This window comes from Telmatherina bonti, assembly GCF_933228915.1.
Source record: "Telmatherina bonti genome assembly, chromosome: 24".
NCBI classification, from domain to species: domain Eukaryota; kingdom Metazoa; phylum Chordata; class Actinopteri; order Atheriniformes; family Telmatherinidae; genus Telmatherina; species Telmatherina bonti.
In genome coordinates, this window is record NC_136633.1 from 5,692,873 (window position 1) to 5,720,725 (window position 27,853).

At 50.6% G+C, this 27,853-nt stretch overlaps 1 protein-coding gene across 2 annotated transcripts; it reads right to left on the reverse strand.

Annotated features, from left to right (window-relative positions):
- Positions 1-788: 788 nt before the first annotated feature.
- LOC306773807 (uncharacterized protein) lies at positions 789-27,853 on the reverse strand. Of its 2 annotated transcripts, XM_079263723.1 has the most exons (11): positions 27,718-27,853; positions 18,952-19,154; positions 17,254-17,322; positions 16,998-17,090; positions 16,822-16,920; positions 11,996-12,119; positions 6,699-6,999; positions 6,473-6,623; positions 5,932-6,406; positions 2,081-2,536; positions 789-1,999 (listed from the first exon to the last, which is right to left on the reverse strand). In XM_079263723.1, exons 1-11 carry the CDS (start codon positions 27,719-27,721, stop codon positions 1,791-1,793), a joined length of 2,184 nt encoding a protein of 727 aa, XP_079119849.1. In that variant the 5' UTR covers positions 27,722-27,853; the 3' UTR covers positions 789-1,790. The 2 variants fall into 2 exon arrangements, with proteins under 2 accessions (XP_079119849.1, XP_079119848.1); XM_079263722.1 differs by having other exon boundaries at positions 5,932-6,623.

A 27,853-nucleotide genomic window follows, 5' to 3' on the forward strand; every position in this document is an offset into this window, starting at 1 on the left:
TCCAAACAGAAGAGACTTTAACATCAGTCCAGACAGAGGAGACTTTAACATCAGTCCAAACAGAGGAGACTTTAACATCAGTCCAAACAGAGGAGACTTTAACATCAGTCCAAACAGAAGAGACTTTAACATCAGTCCAAACAGAAGAGACTTTAACATCAGTCCAAACAGAAGAGACTTTAACATCAGTCCAGACAGAGGAGACTTTAACATCAGTCCAAACAGAGGAGACTTTAACATCAGTCCAAACAGAAGAGACTTTAACATCAGTCCAGACAGAGGAGACTTTAACATCAGTCCAAACAGAAGAGACTTTAACATCAGTCCAGACAGAGGAGACTTTAACATCAGTCCAAACAGAGGAGACTTTAACATCAGTCCAAACAGAAGAGACTTTAACATCAGTCCAGACAGAGGAGACATTAACATCAGTCCAAACAGAAGAGACTTTAACATCAGTCCAAACAGAAGAGACTTTAACATCAGTCCAAACAGAAGAGACTTTAACATCAGTCCAAACAGAAGAGACTTTAACATCAGTCCAGACAGAGGAGACTTTAACATCAGTCCACACAGAAGAGACTTTAACATCAGTCCAAACAGAAGAGACTTTAACATCAGTCCAAACAGAGGAGACTTTAACATCAGTCCAAACAGAAGAGACTTTAACATCAGTCCAGACAGAGGAGACTTTAACATCAGTCCAAACAGAGGAGACTTTAACATCAGTCCAAACAGAAGAGACTTTAACATCAGTCCAAACAGAAGAGACTTTAACATCAGTCCAGACAGAGGAGACATTAACATCAGTCCAAACAGAAGAGACTTTAACATCAGTCCAAACAGAAGAGACTTTAACATCAGTCCAAACAGAAGAGACTTTAACATCAGTCCAAACAGAAGAGACTTTAACATCAGTCCAGACAGAGGAGACTTTAACATCGAAGCAACGTAAACAAACATCAGCTTCTCCTCCTGACAACCAGACAGGAATCCATGTTTAACCCAACGTCGCCCCGGTGCAGCAGCAGAGCCTTCAGACAGCTGAAAATGATCCCTTCGTCCGTTAATGCATTGATCTGTCTGGAAAGTCGAACCAGACCACAAGGTTTTTAACACATTCTTTCCTGTTTCACCAATTTCTTTGGATAATTTTGACACCTTTCTGTCAATTTTTAAGTAAAGTTTGTTTTTTTTATGCAAAAATGAAGTCTTTTAATGCCATTAACACATCCTCAGAGTGTGAGAAAATGTTTTGTGAACATCAGGCAGTTGAGGAAGGGCAGACGAAACCTCTGACAGATGAAGCAGGGAAAGAAACCTCTCTGATGACCAGCCGCCCCGTTTTTATAAACGTGTGAATAATAAGAATAAACAAAAGTCAGGAAACTTCCTGATGAGGCTTCTTTCACATTCAGGTTGCGTTCTATGAAAGATCTGATATAAATTTGGAAGCCTGAAGAATTTTGCATCAGAAAAAGCTGTTGTTTCATTGGCAAACCTGGCTTTCAAAGCAGCTCTAAACATTTCGTTCCGTCGTCTGTCTCATGTTTGGGCTTTTCTCGCTGCATTTTCCTCCTTCACCGTTGCAATGAATCTGCTTTTACTGCTCTTCCAAACTCCCTGCATCACGCAGAAACCGATGGTTGTTTCCTTTCCCATCACCAGCTGACTGCGTGCAGTTTCCCATGGCAACGTGTGCAGATAAACTGCATCAGCACGTTGACTCGGACCAACAGACCATAAGATGTAAAGTTGGTGCAGCATTAACCCGGGAACAGGAAGTGACGTCATGGCTCCTCGGCCGTCGCCTCCGCCTCTCCGCCGGCCACCCCGTGCGTCAGCAGGTGTCGGGTGAGGTGCGTCTTGCGGGTGTAGCTCTTGGAGCAGAAGGTGCAGGCGTAGGGACGGATGTTGCTGTGAGACAACATGTGCTTCTTCAGGTCGAACTTCCTCCGCAGACACTTCCCACATTCAGGACAAGTGAACGGCTTCTCTCCTGCGGGAGACAAGCGGTGCATCGGTCAGTGGTTTGATGCTACTGTGAGCGTGGAGGCGGTCATGTGAGCGGCCGTCTGACCTGTGTGAATCCTGCGGTGTTCGGTCAGGTGACAGGAGATGGAGAACGCCTTCCCGCAGTCCTGGCAGACGTACGGCCGCTCCCCGGTGTGAATCCGCATGTGTTTTTGCAGGTCGCCGCCGGACGGCCAGCCCTTCCCGCACACCGTGCACACGTACGGCCGCTCCCCCGTGTGCCGCCGCACGTGCACGTTGAGGCCGGCGAGCGCGGTGAAGTCTTTGGGGCAGTAGGGACAGCGGAAGGGCCGCTCGCCGGTGTGCGTCCTCAGGTGTCCCTCCAGGCCGTCGCGTGTCTTGAAGCGTTTGCCGCACTGCGGACACAGGAAGCGGCTGTCGCTGCTGTGGCTCGCTCGGTGGGACTGCAGCCCCGTCAGAGAGCTGTACGTCTTGCTGCACTGGTCACACTGGTACGAGCGGAAGGTGTGTGTGCGCTGGTGGATACGAAGCTGCGTCACCCCTGGAGACACAACCGGAGGGTTTAAAACCAAAACATGATCGAATAATAACATCATGAAGAGAAGAGAAGAGAACAGCAACGCCTTCTTATGTCTGATGTAAAGAAAACCAGAAATTAAAGCTCATCAACCTGACTGGACCGGAACCAGCAGGTACGGAAACATGAATGAACACGTCTACCATGTGATCCCATGACCTGTCCACTGGTTCTGGTCATGATTTACCTGAGAAGCTCTGGTCATGATTTACCTGAGAAGCTCTGGTCATGTGTTATCTGAGAAGCTCTGGTCATGATTTACCTGAGAAGCTCTGGTCATGATTTACCTGAGAAGGTCTGGTCATGATTTACCTGAGAAGCTCTGGTCATGATTTACCTGAGAAGCTCTGGTCATGATTTACCTGAGAAGCTCTGGTCATGATCTACCTGAGAAGCTCTGGTCATGTGTTACCTGAGAAGTTCTGGTCATGATTTACCTGAGAAGCTCTGGTCATGATTTACCTGAGAAGCTCTGGTCATGATTTACCTGAGAAGCTCTGGTCATGATTTACCTGAGAAGTTCTGGTCATGATTTACCTGAGAAGCTCTGGTCATGATTTACCTGAGAAGTTCTGGTCATGATTTACCTGAGAAGTTCTGGTCATGATTTACCTGAGAAGTTCTGGTCATGATTTACCTGAGAAGTTCTGGTCATGATTTACCTGAGAAGTTCTGGTCATGATTTACCTGAGAAGTTCTGGTCATGATTTACCTGAGAAGTTCTGGTCATGATTTACCTGAGAAGGTCTGGTCATGATCTACCTGAGAAGTTCTGGTCATGATTTACCTGAGAAGCTCTGGTCATGATTTACCTGAGAAGCTCTGGTCATGATTTACCTGAGAAGCTCTGGTCATGATCTACCTGAGAAGTTCTGGTCATGATTTACCTGAGAAGCTCTGGTCATGATCTACCTGAGAAGTTCTGGTCATGATTTACCTGAGAAGCTCTGGTCATGATCTACCTGAGAAGGTCTGGTCATGTGTTACCTGAGAAGCTCTGGTCATGTGTTACCTGAGAAGCTCTGGTCATGATTTACCTGAGAAGCTCTGGTCATGTGTTACCTGAGAAGCTCTGGTCATGATTTACCTGAGAAGCTCTGGTCATGATTTACCTGAGAAGCTCTGGTCATGATCTACCTGAGAAGGTCTGGTCATGATTTACCTGAGAAGGTCTGGTCATGATTTACCTGAGAAGCTCTGGTCATGTGTTACCTGAGAAGCTCTGGTCATGATTTACCTGAGAAGCTCTGGTCATGTGTTACCTGAGAAGCTCTGGTCATGATTTACCTGAGAAGCTCTGGTCATGATTTACCTGAGAAGCTCTGGTCATGTGTTACCTGAGAAGGTCTGGTCATGTGTTACCTGAGAAGGTCTGGTCATGATTTACCTGAGAAGGTCTGGTCATGATTTACCTGAGAAGCTCTGGTCATGATTTACCTGAGAAGCTCTGGTCATGATTTACCTGAGAAGTTCTGGTCATGATTTACCTGAGAAGTTCTGGTCATGATTTACCTGAGAAGGTCTGGTCATGATCTACCTGAGAAGTTCTGGTCATGATTTACCTGAGAAGCTCTGGTCATGATTTACCTGAGAAGCTCTGGTCATGATTTACCTGAGAAGCTCTGGTCATGATTTACCTGAGAAGTTCTGGTCATGATTTACCTGAGAAGTTCTGGTCATGATTTACCTGAGAAGGTCTGGTCATGATTTACCTGAGAAGCTCTGGTCATGATTTACCTGAGAAGCTCTGGTCATGATTTACCTGAGAAGTTCTGGTCATGATTTACCTGAGAAGTTCTGGTCATGATTTACCTGAGAAGGTCTGGTCATGATTTACCTGAGAAGTTCTGGTCATGATCTACCTGAGAAGTTCTGGTCATGATTTACCTGAGAAGCTCTGGTCATGGTTTACCTGAGAAGTTCTGGTCATGATTTACCTGAGAAGTTCTGGTCATGATTTACCTGAGAAGTTCTGGTCATGATTTACCTGAGAAGTTCTGGTCATGATTTACCTGAGAAGCTCTGGTCATGGTTTACCTGAGAAGTTCTGGTCATGATTTACCTGAGAAGTTCTGGTCATGTGTTACCTGAGAAGCTCTGGTCATGTGTTACCTGAGGTCTGGTCATGTGTTACCTGAGAAGCTCTGGTCATGATTTACCTGAGAAGGTCTGGTCATGATCTACCTGAGAAGTTCTGGTCATGATTTACCTGAGAAGCTCTGGTCATGATTTACCTGAGAAGCTCTGGTCATGATTTACCTGAGAAGCTCTGGTCATGATTTACCTGAGAAGGTCTGGTCATGATCTACCTGAGAAGTTCTGGTCATGATTTACCTGAGAAGCTCTGGTCATGATTTACCTGAGAAGCTCTGGTCATGATCTACCTGAGAAGTTCTGGTCATGATTTACCTGAGAAGCTCTGGTCATGATTTACCTGAGAAGTTCTGGTCATGATTTACCTGAGAAGTTCTGGTCATGATTTACCTGAGAAGGTCTGGTCATGATTTACCTGAGAAGTTCTGGTCATGATTTACCTGAGAAGCTCTGGTCATGATTTACCTGAGAAGCTCTGGTCATGATCTACCTGAGAAGTTCTGGTCATGATTTACCTGAGAAGCTCTGGTCATGATCTACCTGAGAAGGTCTGGTCATGTGTTACCTGAGAAGCTCTGGTCATGTGTTACCTGAGAAGCTCTGGTCATGATTTACCTGAGAAGCTCTGGTCATGTGTTACCTGAGAAGCTCTGGTCATGATTTACCTGAGAAGCTCTGGTCATGATTTACCTGAGAAGCTCTGGTCATGATCTACCTGAGAAGGTCTGGTCATGATTTACCTGAGAAGGTCTGGTCATGATTTACCTGAGAAGCTCTGGTCATGTGTTACCTGAGAAGCTCTGGTCATGATTTACCTGAGAAGCTCTGGTCATGTGTTACCTGAGAAGCTCTGGTCATGTGTTACCTGAGAAGCTCTGGTCATGTGTTACCTGAGAAGGTCTGGTCATGATTTACCTGAGAAGCTCTGGTCATGTGTTACCTGAGAAGGTCTGGTCATGATTTACCTGAGAAGGTCTGGTCATGTGTTACCTGAGAAGCTCTGGTCATGTGTTACCTGAGAAGGTCTGGTCATGATTTACCTGAGAAGCTCTGGTCATGTGTTACCTGAGAAGGTCTGGTCATGATTTACCTGAGAAGCTCTGGTCATGTGTTACCTGAGAAGCTCTGGTCATGTGTTACCTGAGAAGCTCTGGTCATGTGTTACCTGAGAAGGTCTGGTCATGATTTACCTGAGAAGCTCTGGTCATGTGTTACCTGAGAAGGTCTGGTCATGATTTACCTGAGAAGCTCTGGTCATGTGTTACCTGAGAAGCTCTGGTCGCAGAAGCGGCAGTTGTAGCAGAGCTCGGCTCCCTCCGCCGAGTGCGTCTGCAGGTGTCGCAGCAGCAGCGTCTGCGAGCTGAACGACTGGGAGCACACGGTGCAGACGAGGTCGGGTCGGTTGCCGTCCCTCTCTTTGGCCGACTCGAACACCTGATCACACCTGCTGTCGGTGAAGCCTCCCTTGTCCAGGTGCGTCTGCTTGTGATTGGTCAGGCTGGACAGGTGGCGGAAGGCCTTGTCGCACTGGCTGCACTGGTAGACGGGGCGCGCCCGGTGGGAGCGCTGATGCGTCAGCAGCTCAGCCGTGTTCTTGAAGATCGCGTTGCACTGGAAGCAGGAGTGGGTCCGTAAGGGGCGGGGCTCCAGGGGGCGGGGCTCCAGGGGGCGGGGCTCCACAGGTGCTGTGATGGAGCAGCCGGCGCCACAGGAGCGGTTTGTGCGCAGGTGGCGTATCACCTGCAGGACACGCCTCCTGGTTAAAGAACGTCTCTGAGACGGAGACGGAGGACGGAAAACCCTCACCTGAGAGCGGTAGATGAAACATTTCCCACACTGAGGACACCTGTGGGCCACACGCTGAGCATTGTGGGAAATGCTGTGAAGGGCGCTAGCTGGGACTTCAGAGCCAGAGTGATCCGATTGGCCGGTGAGGTTCGCAGGTGAGTCCTTGTACCTGATGGGAAGAGGGTGGAGTTTACAAAGCTGGACAGAGATCCTGGTGGACTCAGGACCAGAAGAAGCCCCTCACCTGTCCTCATCCAGGATCACAGGTACAACGGAACATTCCTCGCTCTGATTGGACGCGTCTGTCTCTGCTAGCGATACCGTCTGACCAATCACAGTCTCCTCCACCTCCTCCTGTTCCTCCTCCGTTATCACCACCACCTCCACCTTCACCAGCTCCACATCCAGCTGCAGCGGCCTGATCTCAGCAGGGGGCACGTCTGATTGGCCGGCCGTGTCGGAAGGAGGCAGCGTGGGATTGGTCAGCTTCGTGAGGAGTGGGTGGGACCAGGCGGAGAGGAGCGTCTTCTCTGCATCACAGCCGACTGAGAAGAAGAAGCCAGACTGTGATTGGTTCGTGTTTGGGACGTACTGTTCACAAAGATAAAACGAGAAGTATTAGCCAATAAAAACGTCCCGTACATCAGCGGCAGACCAGAGACCACCAGACCTGGTCCTGGAGGTCCACTTCCCAGCAGGTTTTAGAAGTTTTGCATGAGTCAGGTGTGTTGCAGCAAAGAAACATCTAAAACCTGCAGGACGGTGGACTTTGTGGATCCTTCAGGTAGATTGTTCCACAGTGGACTGAAAGGATCCGTCCGGCTGGTCTTTAAGGTCCATCCTCCAGGAGAAGCAGGTCTGCAGCGGGGAGGGGTCACTGCGGGGGCGATGTCTGCTTTATGAGCCATGAACCCGGTTGTTAACTCCACCAGGTTATGTTTTTACCGCCGTCTTTGTGCTCGAGATAACTCAAAACGTTACCGACGGATTTTTATAAACATTTCCAGAGTTGTTGGAAATGTGAAAATGAAGAACTGATTAAATTCTGGTGGTGATCCGGATCACCGTTTGGATCCAGGAATGCTTTAAAAGGATTCTTTAACATCGTGCTTGGCGGAGGCTTCCGCTCTCTAGAGTTTCTAGTTTCATATGAGCAGCTTCGTCTGCGGCTGGGCGGGTCGTGCACGCGGCTGGGCGGGTCGTGCACGCGGCTGGGCGGGTCGTGCACGCGGCTGGGCGGGTCGTGCACGCGGCTGGGTCCAAGTGTTTTAACACCACATGTAAAAATGTTGGTACTTTCTCACCACCTCGATCAGCTGTTTTATCAAAACAATCAGTTTTACCTGCAACAGTAAAAACACGGAAGCAGCAACTCCGCTTCATGTTCTCTCCATGTTAACCACGCCCACCTCACATGTCTGACCAATCACACGATACTTCTCGGAGCCCCGCAAGAAAAAAGTTCTGCAGCCCGATGTGTCGAGAACCGTCTTCAAATGTGTCCGTGAGAACAAAATGACGTCATTTTGTTCTCGGAGCCTCGAGAACAAGAAGAAAGTTCTGGCTTCTCGTGGAGGATGGAACAAGATTTAGTCGTGTCGGCGAACATCTTTGACCATCCTGAGAACAAAGACAGCGAGCAGCAGGGAGTTTCCTGAGAAGGAATGCAGTCTGGTAACCTGGTTAAACTAGAGACTAGGACGGGTCAGTAGTCTGGTTAAAGTAGAGACTAGGACGGGTCAGTAACCTGGTTAAACTAGAGACAAGGACGGGTCAGTAGCCTGGTTAAACTAGAGACTAGGACGGGTCAGTAGTCTGGTTAAACTAGAGACTAGGACGGGTCAGTAACCTGGTTAAACTAGAGACTAGGACGGGTCAGTAACCTGGTTAAACTAGAGACAAGGACGGGTCAGTAACCTGTTTAAACTAGAGATTAGGACGGGTCAGTAGTCTGGTTAAACTAGAGACTAGGACGGGTCAGTAGTCTGGTTAAACTAGAGACTAGGACGGGTCAGTAACCTGGTTAAACTAGAGACTAGGACGGGTCAGTAACCTGGTTAAACTACAGACTAGGACGGGTCAGTAGTCTGGTTAAACTAGAGACTAGGATGGGTCAGTAACCTGTTTAAACTAGAGATTAGGACGGGTCAGTAGTCTGGTTAAACTAGAGACTAGGACGGGTCAGTAGTCTGGTTAAACTAGAGACAAGGACGGGTCAGTAACCTGGTTAAACTAGAGACTAGGACGGGTCAGTAGTCTGATTAAACTAGAGACAAGGACGGGTCAGTAGTCTGGTTAAACTAGAGACTAGGACGGGTCAGACACCTGGTTAAACTAGAGACTAGGACGGGTCAGTAACCTGGTTAAACTAGAGACTAGGACGGGTCAGTAGCCTGGTTAAACTAGAGACTAAGACGGGTCAGTAACCTGGTTAAACTACAGACTAGGACGGGTCAGTAACCTGGTTAAACTACAGACTAGGACGGGTCAGTAGTCTGGTTAAACTAAAGACTAGGACGGGTCAGTAACCTGGTTAAACTAGAGACTAGGACGGGTCAGTAACCTGGTTAAACTAGAGACAAGGACGGGTCAGTAGCCTGGTTAAACTAGAGACTAGGACGGGTCAGTAGTCTGGTTAAACTAGAGACTAGGACAGGTCTGTAACCTGGTTAAAGTAGAGACTAGGACGGGTCAGTAACCTGGTTAAACTACAGACTAGGACGGGTCAGTAACCTGGTTAAACTACAGACTAGGACGGGTCAGTAGTCTGGTTAAACTAGAGACTAGGACGGGTCAGTAACCTGGTTAAACTAGAGACAAGGACGGGTCAGTAGCCTGGTTAAACTAGAGACTAGGACGGGTCAGTAGTCTGGTTAAACTAGAGACTAGGACGGGTCAGTAACCTGGTTAAACTAGAGACTAGGACAGGTCAGTAACCTGGTTAAACTAGAGACTAGGACGGGTCAGTAACCTGGTTAAACTACAGACTATGACGGGTCAGTAACCTGGTTAAACTACAGACTATGACGGGTCAGTAACCTGTTTAAACTAGAGATTAGGACGGGTCGGTAGTCTGGTTAAACTAGAGACTAGGACGGGTCAGTAGTCTGGTTAAACTACAGACTAGGACGGGTCAGTAGTCTGGTTAAACTAGAGACAAGGACGGGTCAGTAGTCTGGTTAAACTAGAGACTAGGACGGGTCAGACACCTGGTTAAACTAGAGACTAGGACAGGTCAGTAACCTGGTTAAACTACAGACTAGGACGGGTCAGTAACCTGGTTAAACTAGAGACTAGGACGGGTCAGTAACCTGGTTAAACTACAGACTAGGACGGGTCAGTAACCTGGTTAAACTACAGACTATGACGGGTCAGTAACCTGTTTAAACTAGAGATTAGGACGGGTCAGTAGTCTGGTTAAACTAGAGACTAGGACGGGTCAGTAGTCTGGTTAAACTACAGACTAGGACGGGTCAGTAGTCTGGTTAAACTAGAGACAAGGACGGGTCAGTAGTCTGATTAAACTACAGACAAGGACGGGTCAGTAGTCTGGTTAAACTAGAGACTAGGACGGGTCAGACACCTGGTTAAACTAGAGACTAGGACAGGTCAGTAACCTGGTTAAACTAGAGACTAGGACGGGTCAGTAACCTGGTTAAACTACAGACTAGGACGGGTCAGTAACCTGGTTAAACTACAGACTAGGACGGGTCAGTAACCTGGTTAAACTACAGACTATGACGGGTCAGTAACCTGTTTAAACTAGAGATTAGGACGGGTCGGTAGTCTGGTTAAACTAGAGACTAGGACGGGTCAGTAGTCTGGTTAAACTACAGACTAGGACGGGTCAGTAGTCTGGTTAAACTAGAGACAAGGACGGGTCAGTAGTCTGATTAAACTACAGACAAGGATGGGTCAGTAGTCTGGTTAAACTAGAGACTAGGACGGGTCAGACACCTGGTTAAACTAGAGACTAGGACAGGTCAGTAACCTGGTTAAACTACAGACTAGGACGGGTCAGTAACCTGGTCAAACTAGAGACTAGGACGGGTCAGTAACCTGGTTAAACTACAGACTAGGACGGGTCAGTAGTCTGGTTAAACTAGAGACAAGGACGGGTCAGTAACCTGGTTAAACTAGAGACAAGGACGGGTCAGTAGTCTGGTTAAACTAGAGACAAGGACGGGTCAGTAACCTGTTTAAACTAGAGACTAGGACGGGTCAGTAGTCTGATTAAACTAGAGACTAGGACGGGTCAGTAGTCTGGTTAAACTAGAGACAAGGACGGGTCAGTAACCTGGTTAAACTAGAGACTAGGATGGGTCAGTAGTCTGATTAAACTACAGACAAGGACGGGTCAGTAGTCTGGTTAAACTAGAGACTAGGACGGGTCAGACACCTGGTTAAACTAGAGACTAGGACGGGTCAGTAACCTGGTTAAACTAGAGACTAGGACGGGTCAGTAGTCTGGTTAAACTAGAGACAAGGACGGGTCAGTAACCTGGTTAAACTAGAGACTAGGATGGGTCAGTAGTCTGATTAAACTACAGACAAGGACGGGTCAGTAGTCTGGTTAAACTAGAGACTAGGACGGGTCAGACACCTGGTTAAACTAGAGACTAGGACGGGTCAGTAACCTGGTTAAACTAGAGACTAGGACGGGTCAGTAGTCTGGTTAAACTAGAGACAAGGACGGGTCAGTAACCTGGTTAAACTAGAGACTAGGACGGGTCAGTAACCTGGTTAAACTAGAGACTAGGACGGGTCAGTAACCTGGTTAAACTAGAAACTAGGACGGTTTAAAGCAAGACTGAAGACGGGAAACATCCTGAATTCACACAGAAAAGATCTGAGCTGACTTTCTATTCTGATAGTTTACTGATGAAGGCGATATTTAATGGTCTGGTGTTCCCAGCAGGTTAGTTTTTACTGGGAGAGGAGATTCCTCAGCAGATCAGATGGGATGAAACATCATCCCGTCACTTTCAATCGATTCAAACTGGATTCATCATTTAATGAAATTGGACTCAGGCGTTTAAAGTTTCCTTTAACGTGTTTTCTTTCCGGGCGTGTAGCAGCGTACCGACACGTCGGCTTACAGCGGCACACGGACCACGTGGTCAACGAGCCCATGGCATGGACCCAAATATACAACAATCATTTATCAGACGCAGTTTTATTTTGGAAAGCTCCGTATTCTGACTTCCCCTGGCGTGTTTTTTTAGTCGTCATTCTCCACCGTATGAGCAGCTTGTTACGGCGCGCGTTAGCTGCTAACGCAAAGACCGCGGGGCTAAACAAACACAGAATGTTTGGAAAATAACAGGAAGTGATGTCGCCACACACGGATTCCAAAATAAATCCGATGAGGGACTGGAATATGTAGCCATGTAGTTTGGAATATCATCATATGGTAATCTGATTACTCCCAGACTGGATTATGCGAGTCAAAGTGTGTTTCATAAAAACCACCATCTGGAAACATCTGGACGCCATCAGATCTACTTCAGTCAAATCGGACAGAAACGCGGCGCTACACACCTGCCGTGGTGGACTGTCCCCGCCGACAGCTCTGATTGGTCAGGAGCTCCCGCAGGTCCTTTCTGTCCGCTTCCCGCAGACAGTCGTCCAGAGAGACGGGGGTGGCGTCGAGCCAGGAGGCGGCCTGACGGCACGGAGACAACGGGTCGCATGAGGAGGCGGAGGAGGAGGAAGAGGAGGAGGATTAGGAGGAGGAAAAGGAGAAGGAAGAGGAGGAGGATGAGGAGGAGAAGGAGGAAGAGGAGGAGGAGGAGGAGGAGGAGGAGGAGGAGAAGGAAGAGGAGGAGGATGAGGAGGAGGAGGAGGAGGAGGAAGAGGAGGAGAAGGAGAAGGAAGAGGAGGGGGAGGAGGAGGAAGAGAAGGAAGAGGAGGAGGAGGAGGAGGAGAAGGAAGAGGAGGAGGGGGAGGATGAGGAGGAGGAGGAAGAGAAGGAAGAGGAGGAGGATGAGGAGGAGAAGGAGGAGGAGGAGGAGGAGGAGGAAGAGGAGGAGGAGGAGGAGGAGGAAGAGGAGGAGAAGGAGAAGGAAGAGGAGGGGGAGGAGGAGGAAGAGAAGGAAGAGGATGAGGAGGAGAAGGAGAAGGAGGAGGAGGAGGAGGAAAAGGAGAAGGAAGAGGAGGAGGATGAGGAGGAGAAGGAAGAGGAGGAGGATGAGGAGGAGAAGGAGGAGGAGGAAGAGGAGGACAAGGAGAAGGAAGAGGAGGGGGAGGATGAGGAGGAGGAAGAGAAGGAAGAGGAGGAGGAGGAGGAGGAGGAGGAAAAGGAGAAGGAAGAGGAGGAGGAGGAGGAGGAAAAGGAGAAGGAGGAGGAGGAGGAGGAGAAGGAAGAGGAGGAGGAGGAGGGGGAGGAGGAAGAGGAGGAGGAGGAGAAGGAGAAGGAAGAGGAGGAGGAGGAGGAAGAGAAGGAAGAGGAGGAGGAGGAGGAAGAAGAGGAGGAGGAAAAGGAGAAGGAAGAGGAGGAGGAGGAAGAGAAGGAAGAGGAGGAGGAGGAAAAGGAGAAGGAAGAGGAGGAGGATGTGGAGGAGGAGGAGGAAGAGAAGGAAGAGGAGGAGGAGGAGGAGGAGGAGCAGTAAGAGGAGGAGGATGAGGAGGAGGAGGAGGAGGAGCAGTAAGAGGAGGAGGAGAAGGAAGAGGAGGAGGAGGAGGAGGAAGAGGAGAAGGAGGAGGAGGAGCAGTAAGAGGAGGAGGAGGAGGAGGAAGAGGAGAAGGAGGAGGAGCAGTAAGAGGAGGAGGAGGAGGAAGAGGAGAAGGAGGAGGAGCAGTAAGAGGAGGAGGAGGAGGAGGAAGAGGAGAAGGAGGAGGAGCAGTAAGAGGAGGAGGAGGAGGAAGAGGAGAAGGAGAAGGAGGAGGAGCAGTAAGAGGAGGAGGAGGAGGAGGAGGAGGAAGAGGAGAAGGAGAAGGAGGAGGAGCAGTAGGAGGAGGAGGAGGAAGAGGAGAAGGAGAAGGAGGAGGAGCAGTAAGAGGAGGAGGAGGAGGAGGAGAAGGAGGATGAGCAGTAAGAGGAGGAGGAGGAGGAGGAGAAGGAGAAGGAGGAGGAGCAGTAAGAGGAGAAGGAGGAGGAGCAGTAAGAGGAGGAGGAGGAGGAGGAAGAGGAGAAGGAGGAGGAGCAGTAAGAGGAGGAGGAGGAAGAGGAGAAGGAGAAGGAGGAGGAGCAGTAAGAGGAGGAGGAGGAGGAAGAGGAGAAGGAGAAGGAGGAGGAGCAGTAAGAGGAGGAGGAGGAGGAGGAAGAGGAGAAGGAGGAGGAGCAGTAAGAGGAGGAGGAGGAGGAGGAGGAAGAGGAGAAGGAGGAGGAGCAGTAAGAGGAGGAGGAGGAGGAGGAAGAGGAGGAGGAGAAGGAGGAGGAGCAGTAAGAGGAGGAGGAGGAAGAGGAGAAGGAGAAGGAGGAGGAGCAGTAAGAGGAGGAGGAGGAGGAGGAAGAGGAGAAGGAGAAGGAGGAGGAGGAGTAAGAGGAGGAGGAGGAGGAGGAGGAAGAGGAGAAGGAGAAGGAGGAGGAGCAGTAAGAGGAGAAGGAGGAGGAGCAGTAAGAGGAGGAGGAGGAGGAGGAAGAGGAGAAGGAGGAGGAGCAGTAAGAGGAGGAGGAGGAGGAGGAGGAAGAGGAGGAGCAGTAAGAGGAGGAGGAGGAGGAGGAGAAGGAGGATGAGCAGTAAGAGGAGGAGGAGGAGGAGGAGAAGGAGAAGGAGGAGGAGCAGTAAGAGGAGAAGGAGGAGGAGCAGTAAGAGGAGGAGGAGGAGGAGGAAGAGGAGAAGGAGGAGGAGCAGTAAGAGGAGGAGGAGGAAGAGGAGAAGGAGAAGGAGGAGGAGCAGTAAGAGGAGGAGGAGGAGGAGGAGGAAGAGGAGAAGGAGAAGGAGGAGGAGCAGTAAGAGGAGGAGGAGGAGGAAGAGGAGAAGGAGAAGGAGGAGGAGCAGTAGGAGGAGGAGGAGGAGGAGGAAGAGGAGGAGCAGTAAGAGGAGGAGGAGGAGGAGGAGGAGAAGGAGGAGGAGCAGTAAGAGGAGGAGGAGGAGGAGGAAGAGGAGAAGGAGAAGGAGCAGGAGCAGTAAGAGGAGGAGGAGGAGGAGGAGGAGGAAGAGGAGAAGGAGAAGGAGAAGGAGGAGGAGCAGTAAGAGGAGGAGGAGGAAGAGGAGAAGGAGAAGGAGGAGGAGCAGTAAGAGGAGGAGGAGGAGGAGGAGGAAGAGGAGAAGGAGAAGGAGGAGGAGCAGTAAGAGGAGGAGGATGAGGAGGAAGAGAAGGAAGAGTAGGAGGAGGAAGAGGAGAAGGAGGAGGAGCAGTAAGAGGAGGAGGAGGAGGAGGAAGAGGAGAAGGAGAAGGAGGAGGAGAAGTAAGAGGAGGAGGAGGAGGAGGAAGAGGAGAAGGAGGAGGAGCAGTAAGTGGAGGAGGAGGAGGAAGAGGAGAAGGAGAAGGAGGAGGAGCAGTAGGAGGAGGAGGAGGAGGAGGATAAGGAGAAGGAGAAGGAGGAGGAGCAGTAAGAGGAGGAGGAGGAGGAGGAGGAGGAGAAAGAGAAGGAGGAGGAGCAGTAAGAGGAGGAGGAGGAGGAAGAGGAGAAGGAGAAGGAGGAGGAGCAGTAAGAGGAGGAGGAGCAGGAGGAGAAGGAGAAGGAGGAGGAGCAGTAAGAGGAGGAGGAGGAGGAGGAGGAAGAGGAGAAGGAGAAGGAGGAGGAGCAGTAAGAGGAGGAGGAGGAGGAGGAGGAAGAGGAGAAGGAGAAGGAGGAGGAGCAGTAAGAGGAGGAGGAGGAGGAGGAGGAAGAGGAGAAGGAGGAGGAGCAGTAAGAGGAGGAGGAGGAAGAGGAGAAGGAGAAGGAGGAGGAGCAGTAAGAGGAGGAGGAGGAAGAGGAGAAGGAGAAGGAGGAGGAGCAGTAAGAGGAGGAGGAGGAAGAGGAGAAGGAGAAGGAGGAGGAGCAGTAAGAGGAGGAGGAGGAGGAGGAAGAGGAGAAGGAGGAGGAGCAGTAAGAGGAGGAGGAGGAGGAGGAGGAAGAGGAGAAGGAGAAGGAGGAGGAGCAGTAGGAGGAGGAGGAGGAGGAGGAGGAAGAGGAGAAGGAGAAGGAGGAGGAGCAGTAAGAGGAGGAGGAGGAGGAGGAGGAAGAGGAGAAGGAGAAGGAGGAGGAGCAGTAAGAGGAGGAGGAGGAGGAGGAGGAGGAGGAGGAAGAGGAGGAGCAGTAAGAGGAGGAGGAGGAAGAGGAGAAGGAGAAGGAGGAGGAGGAGGAGGAGGAACAGGAGAAGGAGAAGGAGCAGTAAGAGGAGGAGGAGGAGGAGGAAGAGGAGAAGGAGAAGGAGGAGGAGCAGTAAGAGGAGGAGGAGGAAGAGGAGAAGGAGAAGGAGGAGGAGCAGTAAGAGGAGGAGGAGGAGGAAGAGGAGAAGGAGAAGGAGGAGGAGCAGTAAGAGGAGGAGGATGAGGAGGAGGAGGAGGAAGAGAAGGAAGAGGAGAAGGAGAAGGAGGAGGAGCAGTAAGAGGAGGAGGAGGAGGAGGAGGAGGAGGAAGAGGAGAAGGAGGAGGAGCAGTAAGAGGAGGAGGAGGAAGAGGAGAAGGAGAAGGAGGAGGAGCAGTAAGAGGAGGAGGAGGAGGAGGAGGAAGAGGAGAAGGAGAAGGAGGAGGAGCAGTAGGAGGAGGAGGAGGAGGAGGAAGAGGAGAAGGAGAAGGAGGAGGAGCAGTAAGAGGAGGAGGAGGAAGAGGAGAAGGAGAAGGAGGAGGAGCAGTAAGACGAGGAGGAGGAGGAGGAAGAGGAGGAGCAGTAAGAGGAGGAGAAGGAGGAGGAGGAGGAAGAGGAGAAGAAGAAGGAGGAGGAGCAGTAAGAGGAGGAGGAGGAGGAGGAGGAAGAGGAGAAGGAGAAGGAGGAGGAGCAGTAAGAGGAGGAGGAGGAGGAAGAGGAGAAGGAGAAGGAGGAGGAGCAGTAAGAGGAGGAGGAGGAAGAGGAGAAGGAGAAGGAGGAGGAGCAGTAAGAGGAGGAGGAGGAGGAGGAGGAAGAGGAGAAGGAGAAGGAGGAGGAGCAGTAAGAGGAGGAGGATGAGGAGGAGGAGGAGGAAGAGAAGGAAGAGGAGGAGGAGGAGGAGGAAGAGGAGAAGGAGAAGGAGGAGGAGCAGTAAGAGGAGGAGGAGGAGGAGGAGGAGGAAGAGGAGAAGGAGAAGGAGGAGGAGCAGTAAGAGGAGGAGGAGGAAGAGGAGAAGGAGGAGGAGCAGTAAGAGGAGAAGGAGAAGGAGGAGGAGCAGTAAGAGGAGGAGGAGGAGGAGGAGGAGGAGGAGGAGGAGGAAGAGGAGAAGGAGAAGGAGGAGGAGCAGTAAGAGGAGGAGGAAGAGGAGAAGGAGGAGGAGCAGTAAGAGGAGGAGGAGCTTCATCCTTACCTGTCTGAAGTCGGGGACGGGGAACAGCTGCTCGATCCTGGACAGGAAGTCCGAGATGAGGGACTGGAGGGCGGAGTCAAAACTCTGGTTGAACACGTCCTGGAGGACAGACAGAGACATCCATGATGATGATGATGATGATGATGAAGTCCGGTCAAAGCGACAGCACCGCCGACCTGCAGGAGGCTCTGAGTGTCGTCCGGCGTCTCCGTCAGCCTGCTGGCGAGAGCCGACAGTGCAGCGCAGCAGTCGTCCACGTCTTCGTCCAGCTGGAGAGGAAACAGACGGACAGACGGCGGCTCAGAGACGAAGACGAAGCTGGAAAACCATCACCACGGCAACATGGGAACTCTAAGCAGGACGAGGAACGCCAGGAAGCAACGTGTTCTGCTCATGTTGCTGTGAAAACGCTGAACAGGACACAGTCCTCACCGTTGCCTGGGAGACGGAGCGGATCCTGTCCAGGTGGGTGTGGACATCGGCCGGATCGGAGAGGGTCACCTGAACAGAAACACAGTGAGACCAGCGTTCCCAACAGAACCAGCAGTGTTTGTGTGTACAACAGAAACAGAACCAGCCGGCATACGACCTCATCGGGTCACCGTTCCCTCCCAGCAGCAGGTAAACGTCACATGACGGACATGAGGCGTTTAGGCGCCTGATGGAGCAGCACATCTGGAAACAGCTGCAGGAGATTTAAAAGGCTGCAGAAGCAAAGACTCGGCGCATCTACGTTTAAAAATGAGTCGATGTGGCAGAACCGGAACGTTCTCATCATGATGTGCAGCAACTCTGGGATGATTCCAGACACTGTATATAAAAGATGGGCGGAGCCTCTGTGACGTCACCCGTAGGTTTCTGAAGAGCTGAATTGAAGCTCGGTGGTCGGTTCCTACCATCACCATCTTGGCAGAGGCATGTGCGTCGTCTCGCCCGGAAAATACAAATATGGGCAAAGAGGTGGAGCTGAGAGGGGGGCTGTGAGCGTCATGGTGGATGATTGACATCGAGCGAACTCCGAGCTTTCTGTAGCTAAGAGCTAACCGAGCTAACCCCGAGATAACAGGAGCTAACCAGCTAATGGAGGTAAGCGGGCTAAAGCTAAGTCACGTTGTAAACCGGCCAAAATCCGCGGTTGTTCTACATTCTTCTGACTTGAAGCGGGAGATCGGGTACCTGTCAATCAAAAGGACACGCCCCTAAATATGACGAACTTCCAGATTAAATTACTTTTAAACGGCCGAGTTCTATTCACTCCCCCCACAGTTGTCATGAAGGTAAACCTGACCTATTAAACCTAAAATGGATTTTTGTACCAGGCTGTAAACATGTTTATTTCTGCTGTAAACATGTTTATTCCTGCTGTAAACATGTTTATTCCTGCTGTAAACATGTTTATTTCTGCTGTAAACATGTTTATTTCTGCTGTAAACATGTTTATTCCTGCTGTAAACATGTTTATTCCTGCTGTAAACATGTTTATTTCTGCTGTAAACATGTTTATTTCTGCTGTAAACATGTTTATTCCTGCTGTAAACATGTTTATTTCTGCTGTAAACATGTTTATTTCTGCTGTAAACATGTTTATTCCTGCTGTAAACATGTTTATTCCTGCTGTAAACATGTTTATTTCTGCTGTAAACATGTTTATTTCTGCTGTAAACATGTTTATTCCTGCTGTAAACATGTTTATTCCTGCTGTAAACATGTTTATTTCTGCTGTAAACATGTTTATTTCTGCTGTAAACATGTTTATTCCTGCTGGTCCTAGACCAGCAGGAATAAACATGAGGTCCTAAAGGGACATTTTGTCCACTTTTCCTGATCTGATGAGTCCAAACATCCACCATGAGGAAAGCTGATTCTCTCCAACAGCATGTCAGAGTGAAACATCCTGCTGACATGGAAACTTCCAGTTCTGCTGCTACCAACGACCTGTATTATCACTGTGTCAGGTAGCTGACACACACACCTGTGTGTGTTGCCGAGCATGTTCCCATCCACGCTGAGCAGAAGCAGAGCGGTGCTCATCACAGGCAGGACTGGAGGCGGATAGAAGCGTTCTAACTTCAGAAGAACCCAGAGGAACTGAAACAAGCCTCTGCCTGCAGGTCTGCCATCTGCACCCACCTTGGTCCTCAGAGCCAGCAGGAGCACACTCCTCTGGCTGTCCGTCAGCAGCTGTGGGACCGCCTCGGTTACCAGGGAAACAAAGTCTTCCAGCATCCCATAATGCTTCACGCTTTGGTGCCGAGCAACCTGCCACATGGCCGCTGTCAGCAGACGGAGAGGAGGGATGAGGAGGCGCAGGGAGGAGGCAGGGAGATAGGAGGCTGCAGAGGAGGAGCAACAACATGTTACTGCTCTCATCCGGACCACATCTGGACCACATCTAGACGACATCTGGACCACATCTAGACGACACCTAGACCACATCTAGACGACACCTAGACGACATCTGGACCACATCTAGACCACATCTGGACCACATCTAGACGACACCTAGACCACATCTAGACGACACCTAGACGACATCTGGACCACATCTAGACCACATCTGGACCACATCTAGACCACATCTGGACCACATCTAGACCACATCTGGACCACATCTAGACCACATCTAGACGACATCTAGACGACATCTAGACGACACCTAGACGACATCTGGACCACATCTAGACCACATCTGGACCACATCTAGACCACATCTGGACCACATCTAGACGACATCTGGACGACATCTAGACCACATCTAGACGACATCTAGACCACATCTAGACGACATCTGGACCACATCTAGACGACACCTAGACCACATCTAGACGACACCTAGACGACATCTGGACCACATCTAGACCACATCTGGACCACATCTAGACCACATCTGGACCACATCTAGACGACATCTGGACGACATCTAGACCACATCTAGACGACATCTGGACCACATCTAGACGACATCTGGACCACATCTAGACGACATCTGGACCACATCTAGACGACACCTGGACCACATCTAGACGACATCTAGACGACATCTAGACGACATCTGGACCACATCTGGACGACATCTGGACGACATCTAGACGACATCTAGACCACATCTGGACGACATCTGGACCACATCTGGACCACATCTAGACGACATCTGGACCACATCTGGACCACATCTGGACCACATCTGGACCACATCTAGACCACATCTAGACAACATCTGGACCACATCTAGACGACATCTAGACCACATCTGGACCACATCTGGACCAGATCTGGACCACATCTAGACCACATCTGGACCACATCTAGACGACATCTAGACCACATCTGGACGACATCTGGACCAGATCTGGACCACATCTAGACCACATCTGGACCACATCTAGACGACATCTAGACCACATCTAGACCACATCTGGACTACATCTAGACCACATCTAGACCACATCTAGACCACATCTAGACCACATCTGGACTACATCTAGACCACATCTAGACCACATCTGGACCACATCTAGACGACATCTAGACCACATCTAGACCACATCTGGACTACATCTAGACGACATCTAGACCACATCTAGACCACATCTAGACCACATCTGGACCACATCTAGACGACATCTAGACCACATCTAGACCACATCTGGACCACATCTAGACGACATCTAGACCACATCTAGACGACACCTAGACCACATCTAGACGACACCTAGACCACATCTAGACGACATCTGGACCAGATCTGGACCACATCTAGACCACATCTGGACCACATCTAGACGACATCTGGACGACATCTGGACCACATCTAGACGACATCTGGACCAGATCTGGACCACATCTAGACGACATCTAGACGACACCTGGACCACATCTAGACGACATCTGGACCACATCTAGACGACATCTGGACCACATCTAGACGACACCTGGACCACATCTAGACGACATCTGGACCACATCTAGACGACACCTAGACCACATCTAGACGACACCTAGACCACATCTAGACGACATCTGGACCAGATCTGGACCACATCTAGACCACATCTGGACCACATCTAGACGACATCTGGACCACATCTAGACCACATCTAGACAACATCTGGACCACATCTAGACGACATCTGGACCACATCTAGACGACATCTAGACGACATCTGGACCACATCTAGACGACATCTGGACCACATCTAGACGACACCTGGACCACATCTAGACGACACCTGGACCACATCTGGACCACATCTGGACCACATCTGGACCACATCTAGACGACATCTGGACCACATCTAGACGACATCTGGACCACATCTAGACGACACCTGGACCACATCTAGACCACATCTAGACCACATCTGGACGACATCTGGACGACATCTGGACCACATCTAGACCACATCCAGACGACATCTGGACGACATCTGGACCACATCTGGACCACATCTAGACAACATCTGGACCACATCTAGACCACATCTAGACCACATCTAGACGACATCTGGACCACATCTGGACCACATCTAGACGACATCTGGACCACATCTAGACGACATCTGGACCACATCTAGACGACATCTAGACCACATCTGGACGACATCTGGACCAGATCTGGACCACATCTAGACCACATCTGGACCACATCTGGACGACATCTAGACCACATCTAGACCACATCTGGACTACATCTAGACCACATCTAGACCACATCTGGACCACATCTGGACCACATCTAGACGACATCTAGACGACATCTAGACCACATCTGGACCACATCTGGACCACATCTAGACGACATCTAGACCACATCTAGACCACATCTGGACCACATCTAGACGACATCTAGACCACATCTAGACCACATCTGGACCACATCTAGACGACATCTAGACCACATCTAGACGACATCTGGACCAGATCTGGACCACATCTAGACCACATCTGGACCACATCTGGACCACATCTGGACGACATCTGGACCACATCTGGACGACATCTGGACCACATCTAGACCACATCTAGACGACATCTGGACCACATCTAGACGACATCTGGACCACATCTAGACGACATCTGGACCACATCTGGACCACATCTAGACGACATCTGGACCACATCTAGATGACATCTAGACCACATCTAGACGACATCTGGACCACATCTGGACCGCATCTGGACCACATCTGGACCGCATCTGGACCGCATCTGGACCGCATCTGGACCACATCTGGACGCCATCTGGACGACATCTAGACCACATCTGGACCACATCTGGACCGCATCTGGACCACATCTAGACGACATCTGGACCACATCTAGATGACATCTAGACCACATCTGGACCACATCTGGACCACATCTAGACCACATCTGGACCACATCTAGACGACATCTAGACCACATCTAGACGACATCTGGACCACATCTGGACCACATCTGGACCGCATCTAGACCGCATCTGGACCGCATCTGGACGACATCTGGACGACATCTGGACGCCATCTGGACGACATCTGGACGGCATCTGGACGACATCTGGACCGCATCTGGACCACATCTGGAAAGCATCTGGACCACATCTAGACCGCATCTGGACCACATCTGGACGACATCTAGACCACATCTGGACCACATCTGGACGACATCTGGACGACATCTAGACCACATCTGGACCGCATCTGGACCACATCTAGACCGCATCTGGACCACATCTAGACGACACCTAGACCACATCTAGACGACATCTGGACCAGATCTGGACCACATCTAGACCACATCTGGACCACATCTAGACGACATCTGGACGACATCTAGACCACATCTAGACCACATCTGGACCACATCTAGACGACATCTGGACCACATCTGGACGACATCTAGACGACATCTGGACCACATCTAGACGACATCTGGACCACATCTAGACGACACCTGGACCACATCTAGACGACATCTAGACCACATCTAGACGACATCTGGACCACATCTGGACCACATCTGGACCACATCTAGACGACATCTAGACCACATCTAGACGACATCTGGACCACATCTGGACCACATCTGGACCACATCTAGACCACATCTAGACGACATCTGGACCACATCTGGACCACATCTGGACCACATCTAGACGACATCTAGACCACATCTAGACGACATCTGGACCACATCTGGACCACATCTGGACCACATCTAGACGACATCTGGACCACATCTAGACGACATCTGGACCACATCTAGACGACATCCGGACCACATCTAGACGACACCTGGACCACATCTAGACGACATCTAGACCACATCTAGACGACATCTGGACCACATCTGGACCACATCTGGACCACATCTGGACCACATCTAGACGACATCTGGACCACATCTAGACATCTGGACCACATCTGGACCACATCTGGACCACATCTAGACGACATCTGGACCACATCTGGACCACATCTAGACCACATCTAGACCACATCTAGACGACATCTGGACCACATCTGGACCACATCTAGACGACATCTGGACCACATCTAGACGACATCTGGACCACATCTAGACGACATCTAGACCACATCTAGACGACATCTGGACCAGATCTGGACCACATCTAGACCACATCTGGACCACATCTAGACGACATCTAGACCACATCTAGACCACATCTGGACTACATCTAGACCACATCTAGACCACATCTAGACCACATCTAGACCACATCTGGACCACATCTAGACGACATCTAGACCACATCTAGACCACATCTGGACCACATCTAGACCACATCTAGACCACATCTAGACCACATCTGGACCAGATCTGGACCAGATCTGGACCACATCTGGACCACATCTGGACGACATCTGGACCACATCTGGACCACATCTGGACCACATCTAGACCACATCTGGACCACATCTAGACCACATCTAGACGACATCTGGACCACATCTAGACGACATCTGGACCACATCTAGACGACATCTAGACCACATCTAGACGACATCTGGACCACATCTAGACGACATCTGGACCACATCTAGACGACATCTGGACCACATCTAGATGACATCTGGACCACATCTAGACGACATCTGGACCACATCTGGACCACATCTAGACCAAATCTGGACCACATCTAGATGACATCTAGACCACATCTAGACGACATCTGGACCACATCTGGACCACATCTAGACCACATCTGGACCGCATCTGGACCGCATCTGGACCGCATCTGGACCGCATCTGGACGACATCTGGACCACATCTGGACCACATCTGGACCACATCTGGACCACATCTGGACCGCATCTGGACCACATCTAGACGACATCTGGACCACATCTAGATGACATCTAGACCACATCTGGACCACATCTGGACCACATCTAGACGACATCTGGACCACATCTAGACCACATCTAGACGACATCTGGACCACATCTGGACCACATCTGGACCGCATCTGGACCGCATCTGGACCGCATCTGGACGCCATCTGGACCACATCTGGACCGCATCTGGACCGCATCTGGACCGCATCTGGACCACATCTGGACCACATCTGGACCACATCTAGACGACATCTGGACCACATCTAGATGACATCTAGACCACATCTAGACGACATCTGGACCACATCTGGACCGCATCTAGACCGCATCTGGACCGCATCTGGACCACATCTGGACCACATCTGGACCACATCTGGACGACATCTAGACCACATCTGGACCGCATCTGGACCACATCTAGACCGCATCTGGACCACATCTGGACCACATCTGGACCACATCTGGACCACATCTAGACCACATCTGGACCACATCTAGATGACATCTGGACCACATCTGGACCACATCTAGACCACATCTGGACCGCATCCGGACCACATCCCGACACATCTAGACCACATCTACATCACATATACACCACATCTGGACCGCATCTGGACCGCATCTAGACCACATCTGGACCACATCTGGACCGCATCTGGACCGCATATATACGACATCTAGACGACATCTGGACCACATCTGAACCACATCTGGACCGCATCTGGACCACATCTAGACCACATCTGGACCACATCTAGACCACATCTGGACGACATTAGGGCTCATCTAGACCGCATCTAGATCGCATTTGGACCGCATCCGGACCACATCTAGACCGCATCTACACCACATCTAGACCCAACGGGCCACATCTACACCACATCTGGACCGCATCTGGACCACATCAAGACCGCATCTAGACCGCATCTACACCACATCTGGACCACATTTGGACCGCATCCAGACCACATCTGGACCACATCTGGACCGCATCCAGACCACATCTGGACCGCATCTGGACCGCATCTAGACCACATCTGGACCACATCTGGACAGCATCTGGACGACACCTGGACCGCACCTAGACCACATCAAGACCACATCTAGACCGCATCTGTACCGCATCGAGACCACATCTAGACCGCATCCGGACCACATCCGGACTGCATCTGGACCACGTCTAGACTACAACTAGACCGCATCCGGACCACATCTGGACTGCATCTGGACCACATCTGGACTACATCTAGACCCCATCCGGACAACATACAGACTGCATCTGGACTACATCTAGACGACATCTAGACCACATCTGGACCACATCTGGACTACATCTAGACCCCATCCGGACAACATACAGACTGCATCTGGACTACATCTGGACCGCATCTAGACCACATCTGGACCACATCTGGACTACATCTAGACTCCATCCGGACAACATACAGACCACATCTGGACTACATCTGGACCGCATGTGGACTACATCTAGACCGCAACTGGACCACATCCAGACTGCATCTGGACTACGTCTGGACTACATCTGGACCGCATCTGGACCACATCTGAACCGCATCTAGACCACATCTGGGAATAGATCTGGACCACATCTCGACCGCATGTAGACCCCCTTTAGACCACATTTGGACCGCATCTGGACCGCATCGAGACCACATCTATACCGCATCCGGACCACATCCGGACTGCATCTGAACCACATCTAGACTACAACTAGACCGCATCCGGACAACATCCGGACCGCATCTGGACCACATGTGGACTACATCTAGACCGCATCTGGACCACACCTGGACCGCAACTAGACCACATCTGGGAATAGATCTGGACCACATCTCGACCGCACGTAGACCCCCTTTGGACCACATTTGGACTGCATCAAGACCACATCTAGACCGCATCTGGACCGCATCGAGACCACATCTAGACCGCATCTGGACCACATCCGGACTGCATCTGGACCACGTCTAGACTATAACTAGACCGCATCGGGACCACATCTGGACTGCATCTGGACCACATCTGGACTACATCTAGACCCCATCCGGACAACATACAGACTGCATCTGGACTACATCTGGACCGCATCTAGACCACATCTGGACCACATCTGGACCACATGTGGACTACATCTAGACCGCATCCGGACCACATCCGGACTGCATCTGGACTGCATCTGGACCACGTCTGGACTACATCTGGACCGCATCTGGACCACATCTGAACCGCATCTGGGAATAGATCTGGACCACATCTTGACCGCATGTAGACCTCCTTTGGACCACATTTGGACCGCATCTGGACCGCATCGAGACCACATCCGGACTGCATCTGAACCACATCTAGACTACAACTAGAGCGCATCCGGACCACATCTGGACTGCATCTGGACCACATCTGGACTACATCTAGACCGCATCCGGACAACATCCGGACCGCATCTGGACCACATGTGGACTACATCTAGACCGCATCTGGACCACACCTGGACCGCAGCTAGACCACATCTGGGAATAGATCTGGACCACATCTCGACCGCATGTAGACCCCCTTTGGACCACATTTGGACTGCATCTGGACCTTATTTAGACCACATCCGGACTGCATCTGGACGACATCTAGACCACATCCAGACCGCATCCGGACCACATCCGGACAGTCCTCCTGATCAGGCCTGCAGGTGGCGAGGACCTGCTGAATCTGATGACAGGAGATCTTCTACTTGTAGCAAACTGCTACAAGTAGAAGATCAGGTTTCTTTCTCTGTCTGAGACTTTATGTCCCAGTAATCACGTCCCAATAATAACGTCCCCGTAATAACGTCACAGAGATCATGTCCCAGTAACCATGTCCCAGTAATCATGTCTCAGTGATCATGTCCCAGTAATGATGTCCCAGTAATCATGGCCCAGTAACCATGTCCCAGTAACCATGTCCCAGTCATCATGTCCCAGTCATCATGTCCCAGTAACCATAACCCAGTAATCATGTCCCAGTAACCATGTCCCAGTGACCATGTCCCAGTCATCACATCCCAGTAACCATGTCCCAGTAACCATGTCCCAGTAATCATGTCCCAGTAATGATGTCCCAGTAGTAATGTCCCAGTAATAACGTCCCAGTCATAATGTCCCAGTATTAATGTCCCAGTAATAATGTCCCAGTCTCCATGTTCCAGTGATCATGTCCCAGTGATCATGTCCCAGTAATGATGCCTCAGTAATAAACTCCCAGTAATAACGTCCCAGTAATAATGTCCCAGTAACCATGACCCACTAATCATGTCCCAGTAACCATGTCCCAGTAATCATGTCCCAGTCACCATGTCCCAGTCATCATGTCCCAGTAACCATGTACCAGTATTAATGCCCCAGTATTGATGAGGAGGTTCACGCGCCTGCATGAAAACGCAGCTGCAGGTTGTCGCCTTTACATGAATCTGGATCAAAGTGTTTCGGCTCTTTAACAACAACAACGTTGTTCAGACTAAAGGCAAAGCTTCGCTAAACACATAAACAGTGACGGTATTTCTCACCCATCCTGCTGCAGCCGCGATGCGGGAAATAATCTCTTTATAACCACTGTGTTTACACCCCGCTAGCCTTCCGAGATAACGGCTAATTGTTTACAGTCCGGCGGAGAGCGCTGGCCCCGCCCCCTTACCCCGGACG